Source organism: Oncorhynchus nerka, linkage group LG26 (genome assembly GCF_034236695.1).
Source record: "Oncorhynchus nerka isolate Pitt River linkage group LG26, Oner_Uvic_2.0, whole genome shotgun sequence".
Lineage (NCBI taxonomy): Eukaryota > Metazoa > Chordata > Actinopteri > Salmoniformes > Salmonidae > Oncorhynchus > Oncorhynchus nerka.
The window spans coordinates 2,749,343-2,768,602 of NC_088421.1; the positions used below are offsets into that span (position 1 = coordinate 2,749,343).

The 19,260-nt window shown below is 43.1% G+C and overlaps 2 protein-coding genes across 3 annotated transcripts; one reads left to right on the plus strand and one right to left on the minus strand.

Annotated features, from left to right (window-relative positions):
* The first annotated feature begins 3,756 nt into the window (after nt 1–3,756).
* LOC115110019 (putative carbonic anhydrase 5) lies at nt 3,757–19,072 on the plus strand. The gene is made up of 8 exons (XM_065011105.1): nt 3,757–4,083; nt 4,278–4,429; nt 5,604–5,693; nt 5,994–6,066; nt 6,274–6,758; nt 9,261–12,452; nt 16,805–17,555; nt 18,190–19,072. The coding sequence occupies exons 2-5, from the start codon at nt 4,301–4,303 to the stop codon at nt 6,456–6,458; spliced, it is 477 nt and encodes a 158-aa protein (XP_064867177.1). The 5' UTR covers nt 3,757–4,083; nt 4,278–4,300; the 3' UTR covers nt 6,459–6,758; nt 9,261–12,452; nt 16,805–17,555; nt 18,190–19,072.
* On the minus strand, nt 9,733–16,267 carry rnf25 (ring finger protein 25). 2 transcript variants are annotated; one of them, XM_065011092.1, is made up of 10 exons: nt 16,198–16,267; nt 13,366–13,434; nt 12,684–12,780; nt 12,225–12,292; nt 12,027–12,096; nt 11,721–11,792; nt 11,364–11,510; nt 11,082–11,171; nt 10,749–10,886; nt 9,733–10,632 (listed from the first exon to the last, which is right to left on the minus strand). In XM_065011092.1, exons 1-10 carry the CDS (start codon nt 16,212–16,214, stop codon nt 9,835–9,837), a joined length of 1,566 nt encoding a protein of 521 aa, XP_064867164.1. In that variant the 5' UTR covers nt 16,215–16,267; the 3' UTR covers nt 9,733–9,834. The 2 variants fall into 2 exon arrangements, with proteins under 2 accessions (XP_064867164.1, XP_064867165.1); XM_065011093.1 differs by lacking the exon at nt 13,366–13,434 and having other exon boundaries at nt 16,198–16,229.
* Nucleotides 19,073–19,260: the final 188 nt, after the last annotated feature.

Sequence of the window (19,260 nt, forward strand, 5' to 3'; positions counted from 1 at the left end):
TATATATTTACATTAAAAACCAAAGTCTATCAGCATTCCAGTCATTCCAATAAATGTTATACCTCTTGATCTTCAAGAATAGGACTTGGAAATTATGGAAGTACAGATTAGCCAAATTGTTTTACCTGAGCATGACCTCAAAACTAAGGATTTATTAGCCACCCCTCCTTATTTATGATTGTGTTGTCACGGAGAAATGTAACCACTCTCAGATTAATAGACAGAGCTATGGATGTAAGAACTGACCATCCATGATATAAAATGATTGTTTTAACCATGTTATGGGGCTATACAGTGTTTAACATTTACAATGTTTACAAACATTGGAATAAAACAAGCTTATATTTTGGGTTCTCATGGAGTGTGACAGATGAACTAAGCTCATGAGGGATTTATAAATTATATTCTTGAAGAATCAATGGATATATATATATATATAATGTATAAGTCAAATTGATGTAGAAACTACAGATTGCCCCTTTAAGTCTATCAAAAGTGTGCAAGTTTGAGCATGTGTCCATTAGGCCTATGGATTTATTTATTTTATCAGCATTAATTAGATTGGAATAAACGCGGAGCTTTTATTGCTCATAGGCTTGGATCCGCACTATGCAGCTGTTGCAAGAGTGCATTTTTCACTGGCTGTCCACTGGTTTCAAAAACAATGATTGATAGGTAGCTTAAACTTCTTGAATTCAACCATTATTGGGTTCAAATACACATTTAGATTGGTGAACAGCCATCCACAACAACCACAATCCGCAAGACGCAAATAGATAAACAAGAGAGCAGCAGTGTGATTCACAATGCGCATGTTACGTGTTAGCTTGTCCTATGTTGCTCTGGGTGTGCTCATGTTACGCCCCTGAAAACAGGGGAGAAATAATCACGAGAGTGATACGGTGTTGTATTCTCAAGTCAACATTTAGTTCAATGAGAAAAAGACCGCGAATTTCCCCAGGAATATGGGTGGAGACCAGAGCAATCGATCTCCGGCTCATAGATTAAAAGCATTTCGTAGATCACAGATTAACACTTTTAGGCACCACAAAATAAAGTAATCAATACAACGTTTACACATTACTCTCACAATTCGTACCCTTTGACAGATTTGAACTTTAACACAATTATATGAATGTTATCAATCTCTATCAACTAATACTGAATGCATATTTTTAACCTTAGATGTTTTAAGATCCTCACATACTATGAACTTACTAATACTTTTCAATGTATAACAGGCTATGAATATGTCCTTTAACCTGTCACACTCACTGTTCATTGATTGTCTGTATTGTTATTGTAACGGTTTTTAATAACCTGCCCAGGGACTGCGTTTGAAAATTAGCCGGCTGCCTAAAACCGGCACTTTTACTGAAACGTTGATTCATGTGCACTGTCCCTGTAAAAATTCAACTAAACTCAAACGATGTCGATATCAATAATACGTGATATCCGTATCGCCGTAGACGACGTATGTAAAGACGTCATCATTTCCTCAGTCAAAGGTCGTACGACAGATGTAGCCTACCATTACAGGGCTCTCCAACCCCGTTCCTGACACGCTACTCTCCTGTAGGCTTTCACTCCAACCGCAATTGATTCATTTTATAAACCCGCTAATTATTAGAATCAGGTGCGCTGGATTAGGGTTGGAATGAAAACCTACAGGATGTTAGCTCTCCAGGAACAGGGTTGGAGAGCTCTGCTAAAGAATATGCATCAAGTGCATACTCCAATTGCAACGTCTGCCAATGCCCACATATTGTCTGAAGAAAATGTTGTATTTTTAATACCCTCAAGTTAGGCATACTTAATTTCAAAATAGGCCATCATCACTGTCAATCGTGAATGCTAATTAGGCCTATTCACGTTTTTGCCGGTGAAACCGCATCTGCATGCCAATACTTTAATTGATCTCAATCAGTTTCATGGGAATAGCCAATGCATTTTGATCTTCTTGAAATACTGTTTTCATGAGCGAATTAGAGCAGATGGTGTTATTAAATTATTAGCCTTACCTGTATTTGGTTTCAATCAGCATATATCCTGCCTCGTGGCTCTGCTGAGTTTTGGCGCAATAATGTTTTTTTGTTTTTGTTTTACTATTCAGTTTCAGCTAACCATCTCATTAGATGGTTATTCAGTTTCAGCTAAAAAATCTCATTAGAAATGAGGACTTTTGGCGTAACAGTGTTGAACGGTAACGTTATAGGCCTACTATATAACTTTACTAAACGAGCACCATTGTGAGAAGTGATCATCTTCCATTTGTCATAATAATACATGATGAGTGGGAAGCACTATTAGGCGTAGGCAGCAGATCGTGATGTGTGTTATTTTAAATGATTAGGGCGCCCTTCGTGGTTGTTAAAGGACAGCGCTAAATACACGTTGATTTGATTAGCTTGAACACGTGGTTGCAGTATACCCTATTACAGAATCAAATAAAACAGGTGAACTACCAATTCATATAATGAATTTGCATAGATTTGATCATCAAATCAATTGACCAAGTAGTGAACATAATTCATTAATAGACTACATAGAACTGCAGGAAATTAGCTGTAAAACAGCCATAAAATCAAGCTTTTAGTGTGGTGTATTAATGCATCTCAATAAACTATAACCTACATTCATTATTACTTCCAATTTGGCCCAATTCAAAATGTCTAATATCCTGACATACCAAGCTAACCGGCCCTGCGTCTCAACCAACAGCCAATATAGTGTAACGACCCTGGGTTTATAAGCGCGGAAATCGACTCTGCTGCTTGAGCATGTTTTTGCGGCACAGTCGATAGCAGGCAGGACTTCGGGCTAGAAGGTCGAGGGTTCGAGACCTGCTCCCTGCTGTTTCATTACAATTATGTAGGCTAAATTTCCCAAGCAGGGCGACAGCAACTTCCAGAGAGGGTCAGGCTCTTGGGCTTTGCAGGTGGCCACTGGTTTGGGTGTCCTCCGCAGAACGTCACCGTAACCAAGTGGTCACATGTCGTTTTCCGTTCCACTGCGCAAGATGGGGTCGGTGAGGTTTTATGAACATCAAGACAGACATGATGAATTTAGATTTTGTTTTTGTTTTACCTTCTGATTGGCCAAATTTGTCAAGCCTCCAAAGGGCTTCCGCAATGCCCACATGTAGCCTACAGTTCTTCATCATTCTCGCCTCCGCCAGACCTACCTCTAGGCTGCTGTAGGCTACATATTTATTTGGTTTTTCATTCTATAGTTTTTTTAAGTGAATTTTTTTTGTCGTAATTAAATATCATTTATTTAGAATTGATCAGAATAAATTGTCCATGTATTTTCAAATTGAAAAAGGTGAGGCTCGTGCTCCCCCAGCACTACACACTTGTTATAACGTTCCACATAGCCTTGAAAAGTCGTTTTGGCGGTTGGGCAATGCAGGCTGTAGCTAGGCATATAAGAACATGTATTTTCAATATTAATGTGGTTAATTAATTCAAACTCATGAAACTATGTTGTACAAGTGGGTAAGATTTCTTTTTTAAATCATACATTTAGGGATATGGCTACATTTGGACAGAAATCTAATCATGTAGATAACAAAGCTAGTTTCATGCATCATTATGCTACATTGTATTTATATTTGCTTTTCAGACATCTGTGTCTATTATCCTCTATCTCTGTTCACGAGCTATAGCAGGTGCGTAGCCTTCCAAAACAACTTTTTTTTTTAAAAGTTTCATGAATATTAATATATTTTCTATGAATTATATGTATTTTCAAATGTGTTTCTTTTAGACCAGCCCTGGTGTCACAATGGCTGTGGTAAGACTTCACTAGTTCTGTCTTCACCTCCGTCCATTGTGCTACACAAACACAGTTCAGAACGGCAAACATTTAAACTGACAGAGGCTTTCTTTTTCTCTCCTCTTTTAGAGAACAGCCCCTCTTTCTGGCCCTCCCTTCCCAACTCTCAGTGTGGGGGGGTCAGACAGTCGCCGATCAACATTGATACTAACCAGCTGACCTTTGACCCCAGTCTCCGCAACCTCACCTTCAGTGACATCACTAATCCACACAGCATCAAGTTCCTCACCAACAATGGACACACAGGTACTCTTGTGGTGAATCTCCTTGGTCCTGTCCTTATAGTGTGTCTGTAGGACATGTGTTGTCTAGTCTTCTTTAAAGTAATCTCAGTAGCTCAGGACACAGGTATCATTTACTCATTAACAGTTGTTAGTGAATACACAATACCATATTAACGTATACTATGGGGAAACCACAACTTATTTTCGTCCTTCCAGTGAGCTGTGTGTTAGAGGGCCTGATGGAGGTGAGAGGAGGGGGGCTCCCTCATGGCTACACGGCCGTCATGATGCATTTCCACTGGGGAGGTGACTCACTGTGCCACCCAGGCTCTGAGCACACAGTGGATTCAGTCAGATACCCCATGGAGGTGAGATACTGTACTAGAAGAGAGAGAGTGTGTGCAGTAGCGGTGCGTGGGTAAAATCACTGGGGAAGCCAAGCCCCCCCCCCAAAGCCATATTCCAACCTGTGTTATGATAATTGTGTTGTTTGCTCTATAACCTGTTAATTCATATGTCTTGCAACCATGACATATAGGCCTAAAGGCAGAGACAATAAGAAGACAAAGTGGCAGAATAAATTCAGCCACACCTTTATTTTATCACAAAACCTGATAGCAACCTATGTTCAGTGAAGTCCACAAAGCATATTGCATGTACAGTAAGTCAGTTACATGGCCTACAGCTTGGTCAAGCAAGTTAATATTTCTGAAATTTTTGGACCACAAAACAACTATTGATTTTTTACCATAGAGAGTTACCTCAAGTCACAAAGAAAACAAGAGCTGCCTCCACTATTCCAGCACCATTTAAACTTCAACATGTCAACATCATCAAATCACCTCTAATACAGTGACAACTAAAATATACCCCCAAAAAATTAGTCCAATCAATGTAAGCTAAATATGATGTGGCTGCCCATGGTTTGGATTTCTGTGTGCGTGTGTGTTTGCATGCGCGTTTGTGCAAGTAGAAAAACATGTTGACTCACCCTACTTGTAGAGAAACACCAATGCCATCCTCCTTTCTTTCATGTTGACGAAATGGTCTATATCTCTGTCATACAGTACACACTTACATTTTTTGTTGTCCTAGGCTACCTGGCTAAAATGCCTGCTCGCTAGCCTAACTTCCATTCTTGTGCAACGTTAGCTAGTTAACATTAGCTTTCTACATCTAGCTACATATTGAACTTCCATCCTCTCAGGCCAGGGGCACAAGGTTTGAATTAATGGTTGGACCAGAATCGCCGTGATAATCATTGGCCAGTACAGAGAATTAAGTAAAACCACAAATCCAAATCCCTATCTCCATCCATGGGTAATTTAGCTTTCTCCTCTGAGATACAATCAGCCTTTTGCGAATTGAAGGAAAATGTTGAAACACAGAGATGAAAGCTAAATTATGTTATGCTTTATTTTTTTTTTTTATTGGTCAAGTTTTTTGGGAAGCCTAGTTTCCCTTGGCATCCATGAATACACATCACTCTGTGTGTGTGTGTGTGTGTTGTGTCCTATATGATGTGACTCTGTTGGATTTCAGATCCACCTTGTGACACTGAAGGAAGGCTTGACAATGGAGCAGGCTAAGACTGACCCGGAGAGGATAGCAGTGTTTGGATTCTTCATAGATGTACGTCACAACAGTTCTACACTGATGATGACAATACTATGACAGAGTTATGATTCTTGACTTAGTAATCGGAGTTATGGCAGAATACCTTGTTATCAGAGGAGGCCAGTGGGAGGAGCTATAGGAGGACGGGATCATTGTAATGGCTGGAATGGAATCAGTGGAATGGAGTCAAACACGCTGTTACCATGTGTTTGATGCGTTCCAGCCGTTATAATGAGCCCGTCCTCCTATAGCTCCTCCCACCAGCCTCCACTGCTTGTTATTTGTGCTATCATCAACACATTCCATGGATTCCAGGTGACAGGCGACCAATGGCATATGGAATCCTGGAGGACTTTGACATCATATCTGCTGAATATAACAGAGAAGGGTGAGGAGCAGTGGTGCCAGCTAGCTTTAAAGTACTTATATTCTCTATTGTTATGCCAATGTAGCTCATTTGAATTTGCAGAGAGAGAGAGCAAGAGCAAAGTGAAACCTCCATTGCTTTTAGGGCACTAACAAAGGGAGAGCTTCCTCCCTTTGGTGGTGATGTTTCTAGTATTTATAATACTACAGCCTTCTCCTTATGTCTCAGGTTCATCAGTTGACATAGTGCAGCCACTATCCATCAGTGATCTGCTAGGAAGTGTGGACCTCACCAAGTTCTACCGCTACCAGGGTTCTCTGACCACCCCCACCTGCGATGAAGTGGTGGTATGGACCGTGTTCGAAGAGCCAATCAAGTTGCGGAGAGATCTAGTCAGTGGTAACCTAACATAGCAGGCGTAAAAGAAAAGCCTGAGCGGAGCTGGAAGAAACGGGAAGCATCCGGTTTGAGTCGTCACCTCCGCTTCCTGAAAACCGCATGCTTACGGTTTCTTTCAACCCCGCTGAGGGTGAGTGAGTGGTGGTGGGCTGACTTGTCGATTGGTTGGATTTACACTCCAGCAAGCGTTCTCCTTAGGAAAATGTATGTCAAATGAAAGAGGAGTGTGCAGCTTTATTTGCCTGAGCCATTGAAGAAGCCCTAAGGCAGCGGTTGAAATTTACACAATTGTTACCCAGAGGAAAATGGGGGAGGTTCGTGCTTTTTCAAGTTCAGTCAGGGGGAGTGTTACATTTTTTAAATTTAGTCCAGGGGAGGGTCATGTCATTTGTAATAGATTAAATGTCATATTGCTTAGTGTTTGAGAATTAGTTGCTTATATCTCGATGTGTGCCCAATGCTGCCCCTTCATCCCTTATTCTCTGCTGGGCGTGCAATATCAGATGCGCCTAGTGTGGTCTCAATCAAGTGATCCATAGCCTATACTATAGACCTAGGCCAGCATTTCCCAAACTCAGTCCTGGGGAAAATGTACTTGGAGTGTGTATATAAAACGACCTACCACAATCATGAGCCTTGGCCTGCTCTTGCTGATGTCTAAGTATACTGTGGCCCTTCAGGAAGAAAGTCAAAGGCTTCTTCTGCAAAAGAAATTGTATTTGTCCCAAAAATTCAATATCTGTGCGTGCGGATTAGGCCTACTGATGTCCTGTTCAGTTTGAGAGAGAGGGGGGAGTGTGAAGATGAGGACTTAGACTATCCTATTTTTTTATTTTTTATATATTAGCCTGTATAGAAATCAAAACATCTCAGATTATGCAGCGTGCATTCATTCGTTGTCATGCTCTGTTGTGGAATTTAAAAAGATTCTGCTCGTCTCCAATCATGTAAAATGACATAGAACTGCATGAAATGCGTTTATACAAGGCAATTTTTTTTATTGGGCCGCAAATAAGAAGTAATACTGTATTCATGTAGTGCTTTTACTGAAATGGAGATCTTTTCACCCCTGTCTGCAGTGGTGAATGTAGGCATGTTCTCTGCTATCCACTGCAATATGTTACTTTTTGGGCGACCAACAAAATTCACGTAGAAATGTGAGTTATAGATCTGTCATTCTCAGTGAAAGCAAGTCTAAGAAGCAGTAGATCTGTTCTGTTCGCTATTTCTATGCTTCCTGTTCTTAAATGTAATCTTTGCGTCTTATACATTAGGTTTGGTACACCAGCTTCAAACAGCTGACAATACAATACTTTTGGTTATGGGAAATACGCTTTATGTGGACACCCATTCAGATTAGTGGATTCGGCTATATCAGCATCACCCGTTGCTGACAGGTGTACAAAATCAAGCACACCGCCATGCAATCTCCATAGTCAAACATTGGCAGTAGAATGGCCTTACTGAAGAGCTCAGTGACTTTCAACGTGGCACCGTCATAGGATGCCACCTTTCCAACAAGTCAGTTCGTCAAATTCCTGCCCAGCTTGAGCTGCCCGGGTCAACTGTAAGTGCTGTTATTGTGAAGTGGAAACATCTAGGAGCAACAATGGCTCAGCCGCTAAGTGGTAGGCCACACAAGCTCACAGAACGGGACCACAGAGTGCTGAGCTCGTAGCACGTAAAAATCGTCTGTCCTTGGTTGCAACACTCACGGCCAAGTTCCAAACTGCCTCTGAACTGTTTGTCGGGAGCTTCATGAAAGGGATTTCCATGGCCGAGCAGCCACACACAAGCCTAAGATCACCATGCTGAGCGTCGGCTGGATTGGTGTAAATCTCGCCACCATTGGACTCTGGAGCAGTGGAAACGCATTCTCTGGAGTGATGAATCACACTTCATCATTTGGCAAGCCCGACAGACAAATCTGGGATGCCATGAGAACACTACCTAACCCAATGCATAGTGCCAACTAAAATTTGGTGGAGGAATAATGGTCTGGGGCTGTTTTTCATGGTTTGGGCTAGGCCCCTTAGTTCCAGTGAAGGGAAATCTTAACGCTACAGCATACAATGTCATTCTAGACAATTCTGCGCTTCCAACTTTGTGGCAACAGTTTGGGGAAGGCCCTTTCCTGTTTCAGCATGACAATGCCCCTGTGCACAAAGCGATATCCATACAGAAATAGTTTGTCGAGATCGGTGTGGAAGAACTTGACTGACCTGCAGAGCCTCGAACTCAACCCCATCGAATACGTTTGGGATGAATTGAAATTCCGACAGTGAGCCAGGCCTAATTGCCCAACATCAGTGCCCTCACTAATGCTCGTGGCTGAATTGAAGCAAGTCCCCGCAGCAATGTTCCAACATCTAGTGGAAAGCCTTCCTAGAAGAGTGGAGGTTGTTACAGCAGCAAAGGGGGGGGGGGGTACCAACTCCATATTAATGCCCATGATTTTGGAATGATGTTTGACAAGCACATGTCCACATACTTTTGGTCATGTAGTGTTTATTTCACAGGGGTTTAGATGGCACTGATTGTCTACATTGCTTTTTCCATCACTGAAATTAAGCAACTATTAGAATGTTTGCAACCAGGAAATGGCAGAGCGATTTCTGTATAGCGCACCTTTTAATTATTATTTGGGGTGTAGGAGAGGGTCACTTTTTTCAAGCTTTCAGGTAAGGTCAGGTAAAAATATATTTTACTGAAGTGAGGGCCATCCATTTTTATTTCAGACATCCGATTTTCCACATGTATCCCTCATAATGTACAGTGCCTAAGATAATCCTTTCATACCCCTGTCCCACTCTCAGGTGGAGCGGTTTCCTAAAACCCTGAAGTACAGAAACATCTACCGGCCAGTGCAGCGCCTCAACGGGCGCCCCGTCTACGCTTCCCCCGGGGTGTCAGTGTACCCACTGGGCCGCGTCAGCAGCGGCCAGACATCCAGCAGAGGCGCTCTCTCGCCCGGCCTATTACTACTGCTACTACTGGGCTGGGGGTGAGGCTGGACGCCCAGGGGAGGGGAGGTATGCAGAAATAAGGGGTGGAGGGAAAGCAGGAGGAAAAAAGAAGAGGGTGGGGAAAATAAGTGTTTGATACTCAAGGGAGGTCAATTTCAGCCGAATTCTGTCAATAATAAATGTGCTGTATGTTCCCTCAGGACAACTGTACCCTGTCATTAGTATCTTATGCAGCAAAAAGAATGCTTCAGTGTAAACTAAACAACTGCCCACTGACAACAACAATTCAAACGGCAATAGGAAAGAAGGCAGGACACACCGGTTCACTTAGGTGCCAGACAATGCAAAGCTTTATTTTAGGTGTATCGAGAATGCAAATGGAGGTACAGACATAGCTGTTCTTAGTTCCTCCTTTGTACCTTTGTCATAGAGCAGCACCCTCTCTCTCCACCTGTCCCACACTCTGATGGAAGCCCCTCCCACCAGCCATGTGAGCTCTGCCACGGGGGTAGTTGGCACCTCCCCTGCTTCGCTGACCTCGCCCGTCCCAGTAGCGATGGTGCCTGCCCCCCCGAGCATCCCATTGGTCCGTTCCTCTGAAATACCGCTCTTGCCATTGGTCAGGCTGTTGCGCTGAACCGCGAGGGCCTCTCCTCCTTCCCCTCTCCCTATGGCCTCGCCCAGGCTCCATTTCCATGCCGTTGCTAGGTGGGATGTCCATTTTAGGAGTGTCCAGGCTCGATTTGCTTATTGGCTGACCGTATTTAGGAACTGGAGCCTCTTGTTGGCCTAGCTCCGTACGTCCCTCCCCTTCTTCCTTCTCCAATTGGCTTAACTGTGCTTGTCCCAGTTCTGGGTGGTTAGAGTTCTCCTGAAGTCTGGCTTTGATCGGTGCGTCATGAGAGTTGGCAGGAGGAGCACTGTGGAAGTTGTCATGTTTCTCTGAAGACAGGGAGAGTTTGTCCAGATGGTCAGTGGGGGGGACAGGTGTCCCTGGGTGGGTGTGGGGCCTGCCTCTCCCTCCCCTCCTCAGGCCCCTGAAGTGGCCCTGTGGCCCTTGGTGCCAGTACTGGTGACCTGGCCTTCCCCTGCGATGCGAGTGGCTTGCGTGCTGCAGCTTTGGTGCTGTGATCTGATTGGTGGAGGCAGGGGGAAGGGAGAGCAGTGATTGGCTGGGAGAGGCATTCCCGTCAGTGGTGACGTTGTCCAAGTCGGGAGGCGGCTGTGAAAAACAAGTCGCAATGTTGTTTAATTAAGATACATCATCAGGAAAGTGTACGCTCACGCACAGACACACTTCAGCTAATATTGTTTGCTAAGCCCCTCCTTGTTCCTTACCTCATTAATATGTATGAGGAAGCGGTTAGACTCCGCCTCTGTGTCAATAATACCGCCTTTTGCTTTCTGACGCTCCAAAAGGTTCTGGAGCTCAGCCCACTTCTGCCGGAACTCCACCCCTATCACCGCTCCCTCCAGCTGAGTGAAGTAGAGGTCAGCACAAATGGATGTATTTGCAATAGCAGCCACTATAATTGAAGGTGTGGTGTACCACAAGTGGTGTAGTTGAAATTGCAAGCCAAATTATGACAGTACTGTAGAGGAAAAAAGAACAGCTACAAGAAGCAACATAGCAGTACAGTGTGTCGTCAGTGTGTGCAGTTGTGTCTTTACCTTTGGAAAGCTAGGGGCGGGATTGGACAGGAGCTGGGCAACGTTGTAAGTCAGAGGTTCTCTACACACGGGACACACAACGGTTAGCTCCTACAGGGGGAGGGAGAAAGAACCGCCAGTCAAAATGACCACTAAATGAATCATCACTAAAATCTCCAGGAATATAGCAAAAATATATATATATATATATATATACTTTGACCCCCCCCCCCCCAAAAAATGCAGTTTCACTTCAGCAACTCCCAGTCAATTCTACTGCTGCATATGGATACTTGATCTCACCTCATCGTCGGTCCTCTCCCGTGTCTTGTCCTGCTCCAGCTCCTTCTCCCTCTCCTGGAGCTCAGTCTCAGAGTGGGTGATGTAGCGGCCTAGGCAGTGGGAGTGGAAGTAGTGGTAGCATCTGGTCTTGGTGAACGCCTCCCCATCCTGGGACAGACCAGAAAGACAAGGGAGGACAAGGTTTACATGACACACAATGCTGCGGTTCCATTTTGTGTCCACTTGCTCACTCCCCCTCACGGATTTCAAAAGCATTGGATTGGTGTTAACATGGGCTACAGAGAGTTTCAAACAGGAAGACTAGTTTAAATTCTCATCTTGTGTGGTCTAATGGAAATACTCATTAAAACAGATCACCTTAAACCCGTAAAGGCAGATGACGCAGTTCCCATGGGGAATATTGCTCTCCGTCAGGATCTCTTTGGCTTTCTGAGAGAGACAGAGAAAAGAGGGACCGAGTCAGGTACTTGATATTCTCTATTTATACATTCCTAAATTTTAAAAAACATTTTTTTTTAAAATCAGGACAAAGGGCATCTTTGATCCACAGTTCTAATTATAATATCACAAATACAGTTCTTAAATTACTGTAGTCTCCAACTAAGAGATTTCAAATAAGAACAGAGAGAATGAGAGAAACGGGAAGAAAGAAAGAGAACTGGCCTCAATGAGCTGGTACAACACAGGGGAACCCAGGCAGGACTCCGCCTCTGTCTGCAGACATTTCTGCACACTGGGAGAGAGAGAGAGAAATCTTGGAGCAACACAAGCAACAGGGGACATACACTAAATTAAACTACCCTTCATCAGAGCAGACTACAATGAACCTAAGATGGAGGACAACAGATTTACTCTCGTTACCTGCACAGCTTGTCATCAGAAAGACCCCGAGGGTTGTGGATGGAAATGGAGGGAGGAGAGGAGGGATACTTAGGAAGAGAAAGAGAGATCGTGTATAACATTTGAAAGTGGCATGTCCTGAGAATGAAAAGGACAGGGCAGGGTTCTAAGGAAAGGAAATTATGAGAGCATGAGGAAAAACTTTCACAATGACAGGAAGTGTCAACTCCAGTCCTGGAGAACTACTGGGTAAGCAGGCGTTTGTTACATCCCTGCACCAATACACAAAAAAAAGTGTACACACCTTGTAGGTAGCTCTCCAGGAGAAGGGAAGGCCAGTATATTTAGGGGGTACACAATTATTTTTTATTTTTTTACACAAGTAACCTATATGCATGACCTAAGCCAGGGGACAGGGAATATTTCTTTTTACAATCAAATGGATTGCAAAGGACAAGGTAGCAGGGAATATGAACATACCTGCAAGTCGAGAGTCAAAGTTAGGGTGAGTCGCACAAACTGAGAGAGGGAATCTTCACCCGTGGAGGGATATAGAACCAGACTCACCTCCCATCCCCTATAAGAGAGAGCAACAGACAATGTCAATTAAACACACGCACCCACTTCAAAGCCCATCAGCTATTCATCTAGTCTTATCCATTGGCCGGGGGAGGCTAATCACTCATACATTATAGTAAAACACCCGGGGATAGAAGAGAGGGCAGAAAGAGATGTCTGTTTAAGTGTGAAGGATGACAGACCTCTTCAGAGAGCAGTTGGGAGGACAGGATGTTGAATACAGAGGGAACGCAACAATCAGCTGAGTATGATGCAACAGACCTGCAATATCCCTCTATCTGGTCCAGCCTCGTGACGCGACAAAAAAAACATAGCTAACAAGCACACCGCACCTCTGATACAATGGCGTGGTGTGTTTATGTATAGTATTATAGTCTGGTCACAGATCTATACTGTATGTGCTTAAGGTGAACCAAGTTATTTTGTCATTTGTTGCTATGCCACACCAGGGCACAAACAGATCTGCAACCAGGCTACAGCTGGTATTTATATAGATTCATGAGTCAGCAAAATACTGCTACCATCAAAGTGAGGTCTTAGTGGTGTTCTGGGGCATGGGTTATCATCAAACTGAGTGGCTCACCCATCTCTCCTGTTAATCTGCAGCTCATCCAGATAGATGGACTGGAGAACCTCAATCTCAGACAGCACACTGTAGAGAGGAGATGTAGCCAATGTCAATGAATGATGCAACAATCTGGATGTTACGGCAGAAATGGCTTGAACTGTAACGCATTGACTTACTGCAGGATCATTAACTAGCGAAACCAAATGTGAGAATGTAGACCCTGCATAGCTCAGTTAATCATGCGTGGGAAATGGTCAAGCTAGCTATAAAATGACAGCAGGGTCGTTTAACCTCATAAAGCACACGAAAGAGGATTGACACCCACCATCTCAGACTGTTCAGAAATTATTTTGTTAGAAATATAATTTGATCTCTGAAAAACCAAAGTTTTTTATTTTTTTTATTTCACCTTTATTTAACCAGGTGAAAAACCAAAGTAATTGATTGCACCCAAATGGGCTATTTTAATTTATAGGATTCATATAATAAATCAAACACCTGATTTGGACCAAACTTTTTTCCAACAATGAGTAAATAGAATTAGTTCTCTGTCTGACAAGTGGTATTTTGCTGCGGTTCAGGGTATTGTTTCTTCAGCCTTTGTAATGTATTCCCAGTGAATTTGGTGATGGTTTTCAAAACCCTGTTCAGAGAAATGAGTAATTAAAGTTGTTAGGTTTAGGTTTCATCCTACATCATCAGGTTCTGACCACTAGACGGTGTGGCTCGAGGTGTTTTATAAGAACCCCACCATGCTTTGGTTGTCGTCCACTAACTTAGCATTTGTCATCGATCTACGTAAAATACTCCATAAAGTCAAAGTGAAAAGACTAAATGTAATAACTCAAATTGTCATTGCATAAGTATTCCTCCAATTTGTTTATACAAGCCTAAATTAATTCAGAAGTCAAATTTGGCTTAACAAATAACACAAGTTAGATGGACTCAGTGTGTGTGAAATAGGTGTTGACATGCTTTTTGAATAACTCCCCCTTCCTCTGTCCCCCATACACAACATCTCCCTCAGTCAAGTATTGAATTTCAAGCACAGATTCAACTAAAGAACAGGGAGCTTTTCGAAAGCCTCATAATAATAAGGGCAGTGATTGGTAGATAAATCAAGACATTGAATATATCTTAAAGGATGGTCAAGTTAATAATTATGCTGTGGATGATGTATTAAACTACCCAGACACAAAGATGCAGTCATACTTCTGAACTGAGCATACTCAGTAGTTGCTTGAAAATCTATGGCAAGACTTGAAAATTGCTGTCAAGCCATGATAACCAACATCTTGACAGAGCATGAAGAATTTTGATTTAACTAGGCATGTCTGCTAAGAACAAATTCTTATTTAGAATGACGGCCTACTCCGGCAAAATCCGGACGATGCTGGGCCAATTGTGCTATGACTCCCAATCACAGCCGGATGTGACACAGCCTGCAAAGCTCTTATGAGACTAACCCAAGAAGACTCACAGGTGTAAGTTGTTTCTAACATTGACTCAGGGGGGTGAATACCTATTTAATTAAGGTGTAAGTGTTTCATTCATCTTTAAAAAGAAATTACATTTTTCTTCCACTTTGACAGAGTACTTTGCGTAGATCGTTGACAAAATGACAATTGAACCATTTTAATCCCACTTTGTAACAAAATAAAATGTGAAGAAATCCAAGGGGGTGTAGACTTTCTGTTAGGCACTGTCCCATTGACTTGCATTGGAATTGTGTCACAAATGCTAAAACATTAGCATTTGAAACAGTGGCCAGGGAAACAAAACCAAAAGCATGGGTTGCTGTCATACCTTGTCCATAAACCACTTACAGGGTAAGGAAACCAATGTAATTGTGATTTTGATTAACTGTCCCTTTAACATTGAGGGGCTGTTTAAAAATAAATAATCATCAAATACTAGCAGGAACACCACCATCTAGTGGTCAGAAACTGGTAATATCAGAATGCAGGATAGGACATAAACCTAACAATTTCAATGACTAATTTCTCTAAACAGGGGGAGAAAAATAAAAATCAACTAATTCTATGAGAATACATTACATAAGACAAAGAAACAATACTCCGAGCCGCAGCGCCATACTACTTGTGGGGAATTTGGTGCGAGGGGTCCATGGCTGGCGTTTGACCATTTCCTTGGACTTCATTTGTTAGAAAAAAGTACGGTCAAAACCGGATGTTAGGTACTATATTTATTGGATATTATGAATTCCATACATTTAAAATTGCCCATTTGTGTGTAATCAATCATTAATTTCTCAGGTCAATTACATTTCAGCAAAACAATGTGTCAGGAATGCTAACGTTATCGGTTTCTAACTACGGAAATTATTTCAGAACAATCTGAGATGGTGTGTGTCATGGCTTGCTGAAATGACATGGAACGACGTAGCACTGAACCAGAATCTGGTCGATTCTCCTCGCCACGTTCAACGTCTCCTTTAAGGCCAGATTCTGGTTCAAGCCGATATAAACTTTGTATATTTTCCTAAATGGATGTCAGCTAACTAGCACTGTATGTAATGTAATCTATTTGGTAAATTACAATGCTGAACAAACAGCTTGCCTGCAAGAGCCTTTTCGTATGATCACAACACGCATCATACCTTGCACTCAGCAGTGTCGTTTAGTTAACATGGTGTATGTAGCTAACGCTAGCCAGCTAGCCGCCGGAGCTAGCAAGATAGTGACACATAGCTAGCTAACCACAATCTACAACGTACATATCATTTGAAGATACATCTTCAATTAAATTGTATTGAATATGAATGAACGTATTATACAGGCATTTGCCACATTTTCTCCACCTACACGCTATCATCAACAAACTCACTCGCTTTCAGCTGCCATCTTCGTTCTGCCGACCGGGACTACTTCTTCTTCTATGGTATATTGGCGATCGCACATTTTAAATGTGTATCCCGCCACCTACTGTGTGGGATGGAAACAGGATGACCAAAAATGGAACTAAATACCCCCCAAAAAACTTCAAAATGACCCCAAAAATCTATTAATAAACTAAGCTAAATCAAACAACATTAAAAATTTTTTTAAAAGATCTGATCCCTACAAAGGCTCAAGGGGAACCTGGGAGGGCGGGTCTTCCGGCACCAGTACCCCTTGCAAGTCTTCAAATGTAAAATCCTTAAATCCCCCAAACTTTTCTGCCACAGCCAGAAAAATGTCCAGTTCTTAGACTTCTTTGAGATTTGTGCCAAACAGTTTATAACTGTGGCAATGAACACCACAAAACCCACTTTTTTTTTAACATAACAGGGTGTCTTTTGACTGGCAGCAAACATTTACTACAGGCTGTGGTGCATCCACTACCATATTTTCACTAGCAGCACTTGTTTTCTCAATTATTTTAATCGCCTCCGCATAGGAGATTCAAATTACTGCTCTAACCTTTGCCACCTCAATCTCCTTCACCCTTACAGAGCACTCCAGGAACACTGCCCTTTCCCACCTGGACAAAAGGAACACCTATGTGAGAATGCTGTTCATTGACTACATCTCAGAGTTCAACACCATAGTGCCCATGAAGCTCATCACTAAGCTAAGGACTCTGGGACTAAACACCTCCCTCTGTAACTGGATCCTGGGCTTCCTGACGGGCCGCCCCCCAAGGTGGTAAGGGTAGGCAACAACACATCTGCCACGCTGATCCTCAACACTGGTGCCCCTCAGGGGTGTGTACTTAGTCCCATCCTGTACTCCCTGTTCACCCACGACTGCGTGGCCAAACAACTCCAACACCATCATGATGTTTTCTGACGACACAACAGTGGTAGGTCTGATCACCGACAGCAATGAGACAGCCTATAGGGAGGAGGTCAGAGAACTGGCAGTGTGATGCCAGGATAACAATCTCTCTCTCAATGTGAGAAAGACAAAGGTGCTGATCGTGGACTATAGGAAAAGGAGGGCCGAACTGGCCCCCGTTAACATCAACGGGGCTGGAGCGGAGCGGGTCGAGAGTTTCAAGTTCCTTGGTGTCCAGAAAACTATCATTGTACAAACACACCAAGACAGTCGTGAAGAGGGCACGACAAATCCTTTTCCCCCTCAGGAGGCTGAAAAGATTTGGTATGGGTCCCCAGATCCTCAAAAAGTTCTACAGCTGCACCATCAAGAGCATCCTGACCGATTGCATCACCGCCTGGTATGGCAACTGCTCGGCATCTGACTGTAAGGCGCTACAGAGGGTAGTGCGTACAGCCCAGTACTTCACTGGGACCAAGATTCCTGTAATCCAGGACCTATATAATAGGCGGTGTCAGAGGAAAACCAATAAATTGTCAGAGTCCCCAGTCACCCAAGTCATAGACTGTTTTCTCTGCTACCGCACGGCAAGTGGTACCAGAGTGCCAAATCTAGGACCAAAAGGCTCATTAACAGCTTCTACCCCCAAGCCATAAGACTGCTGGATAATTAATCCATACTATTACATTGACCCCCCCCCCCCATTTGTTTTGTACACTGCTGCTACTCACTGGTTATTATCTATGCATAGTCACTAATACCCCTACCTACATGTACAAATGACCTCTAACCTGTACCCCCGCACACTGACTCAGTACCGGTACCCCCTGTATATAGCGTCGTTATTGTATTGTGTTACTTTTTATTATTTTTAACTTTCGTTTGTCTGACCCCTCCTGTCTCAGCCTCCAGTATTTATGCTGCAGTAGTTTATGTGTCGGGGGGCTAGGGTCAGTTTGTTATATCTGGAGTACTTCTCCTGTCCTATTCGGTGTCCTGTGTGAATCTAAGTGTGCGTTCTCTAATTCTCTCCTTCTCTCTTTCTTTCTCTCTCTCGGAGGACCTGAGCCCTAGGACCATGCCCCAGGACTACCTGACATGATGACTCCTTGCTGTCCCCAGTCCACCTGGCCATGCTGCTGCTCCAGTTTCAACTGGCCTGGGCCCTAGGACCATGTCCCAGGACTACCTGACATGATGACTCCTTGCTGTCCCCAGTCCACCTGGCCATGCTGCTGCTCCAGTTTCAACTGTTCTGCCTTACTATTATTCAACCATGCTGGTCATTTATGAACATTTGAACATCTTGGCCACGTTCTGTTATAATCTCCACCTGGCACAGCCAGAAGAGGACTGGCCACCCCACATATGCTCTCTCTAATTCTCTCTTTCTTTCTCTCTCTCGGAGGACCTGAGCCCTAGGACCGTGCCCCAGGACTACCTGACATGATGACTCCTTGCTGTCCCCAGTCCACCTGACTGTGCTGCTGCTCCAGTTTCAACTGTTCTGCCTTATTATTATTCAACCATGCTGGTCATTTATGAACATTTGAACATCTTGGTCATGTTCTGTTATAATCTCTACCCGGCACAGCCAGAAGAGGACTGGCCACCCCACATAGCCTGGTTCCTCTCTAGGTTTCTTCCTAGGTTTTGGCCTTTCTAGGGAGTTTTTCCTAGCCACCGTGCTTTTACACCTGCATTGTTTGCTGTTTGGGGGTTTTAGGCTGGGTTTCTGTACAGCACTTTGAGATATCAGCTGATGTACGAAGGGCTATATAAATAAATTTGATTTGATTTGATTTGGTAAATATTTTCTTAACTCTTCTTGAACTGCATTGTTGGTTAGGGGCTTGTAAGTAAGCATTTCACGGTAAGGTCTACACCTGTTGTATTCGGCGCATGTAAACAAATAAAGTTTGATTTGATTTTTTCTCAAAGTTGCCGGGATGTCACGTCTCCTGCTTATATCAGTACACTCATAACTTAAGCATTACAAAACTTCTATTAGATCAAATAAACCTAATTCAGTAAATATGCCATACATTATTTTGGTGACCAAATTCAACTCTCATTGACCTCCATACAAAAATCTCTTTGATTGGTGGGTGAAACAATGAAGAAAAAAACG

Coding starts and splice junctions, on each gene's coding strand:
- rnf25 (XM_065011092.1), bottom strand. Junction 12,781..13,365: donor CAGATTAACAGGAGAGATGG/GTGAGCCACTCA, acceptor TCTCTCTTATAG/GGGATGGGAGGTGAGTCTGG. Junction 11,793..12,026: donor TGTTGTACCAGCTCATTGAG/GCCAGTTCTCTT, acceptor TGTCTCTCTCAG/AAAGCCAAAGAGATCCTGAC.
- LOC115110019 (XM_065011105.1), top strand. CDS start 4,301: ATGGAGGTGAGAGGAGGGGGGCTCCCTCATGGCTACACGGCCGTCATG. Junction 5,694..5,993: donor TGTTTGGATTCTTCATAGAT/GTACGTCACAAC, acceptor CATGGATTCCAG/GTGACAGGCGACCAATGGCA. Junction 6,067..6,273: donor GCTGAATATAACAGAGAAGG/GTGAGGAGCAGT, acceptor CTTATGTCTCAG/GTTCATCAGTTGACATAGTG.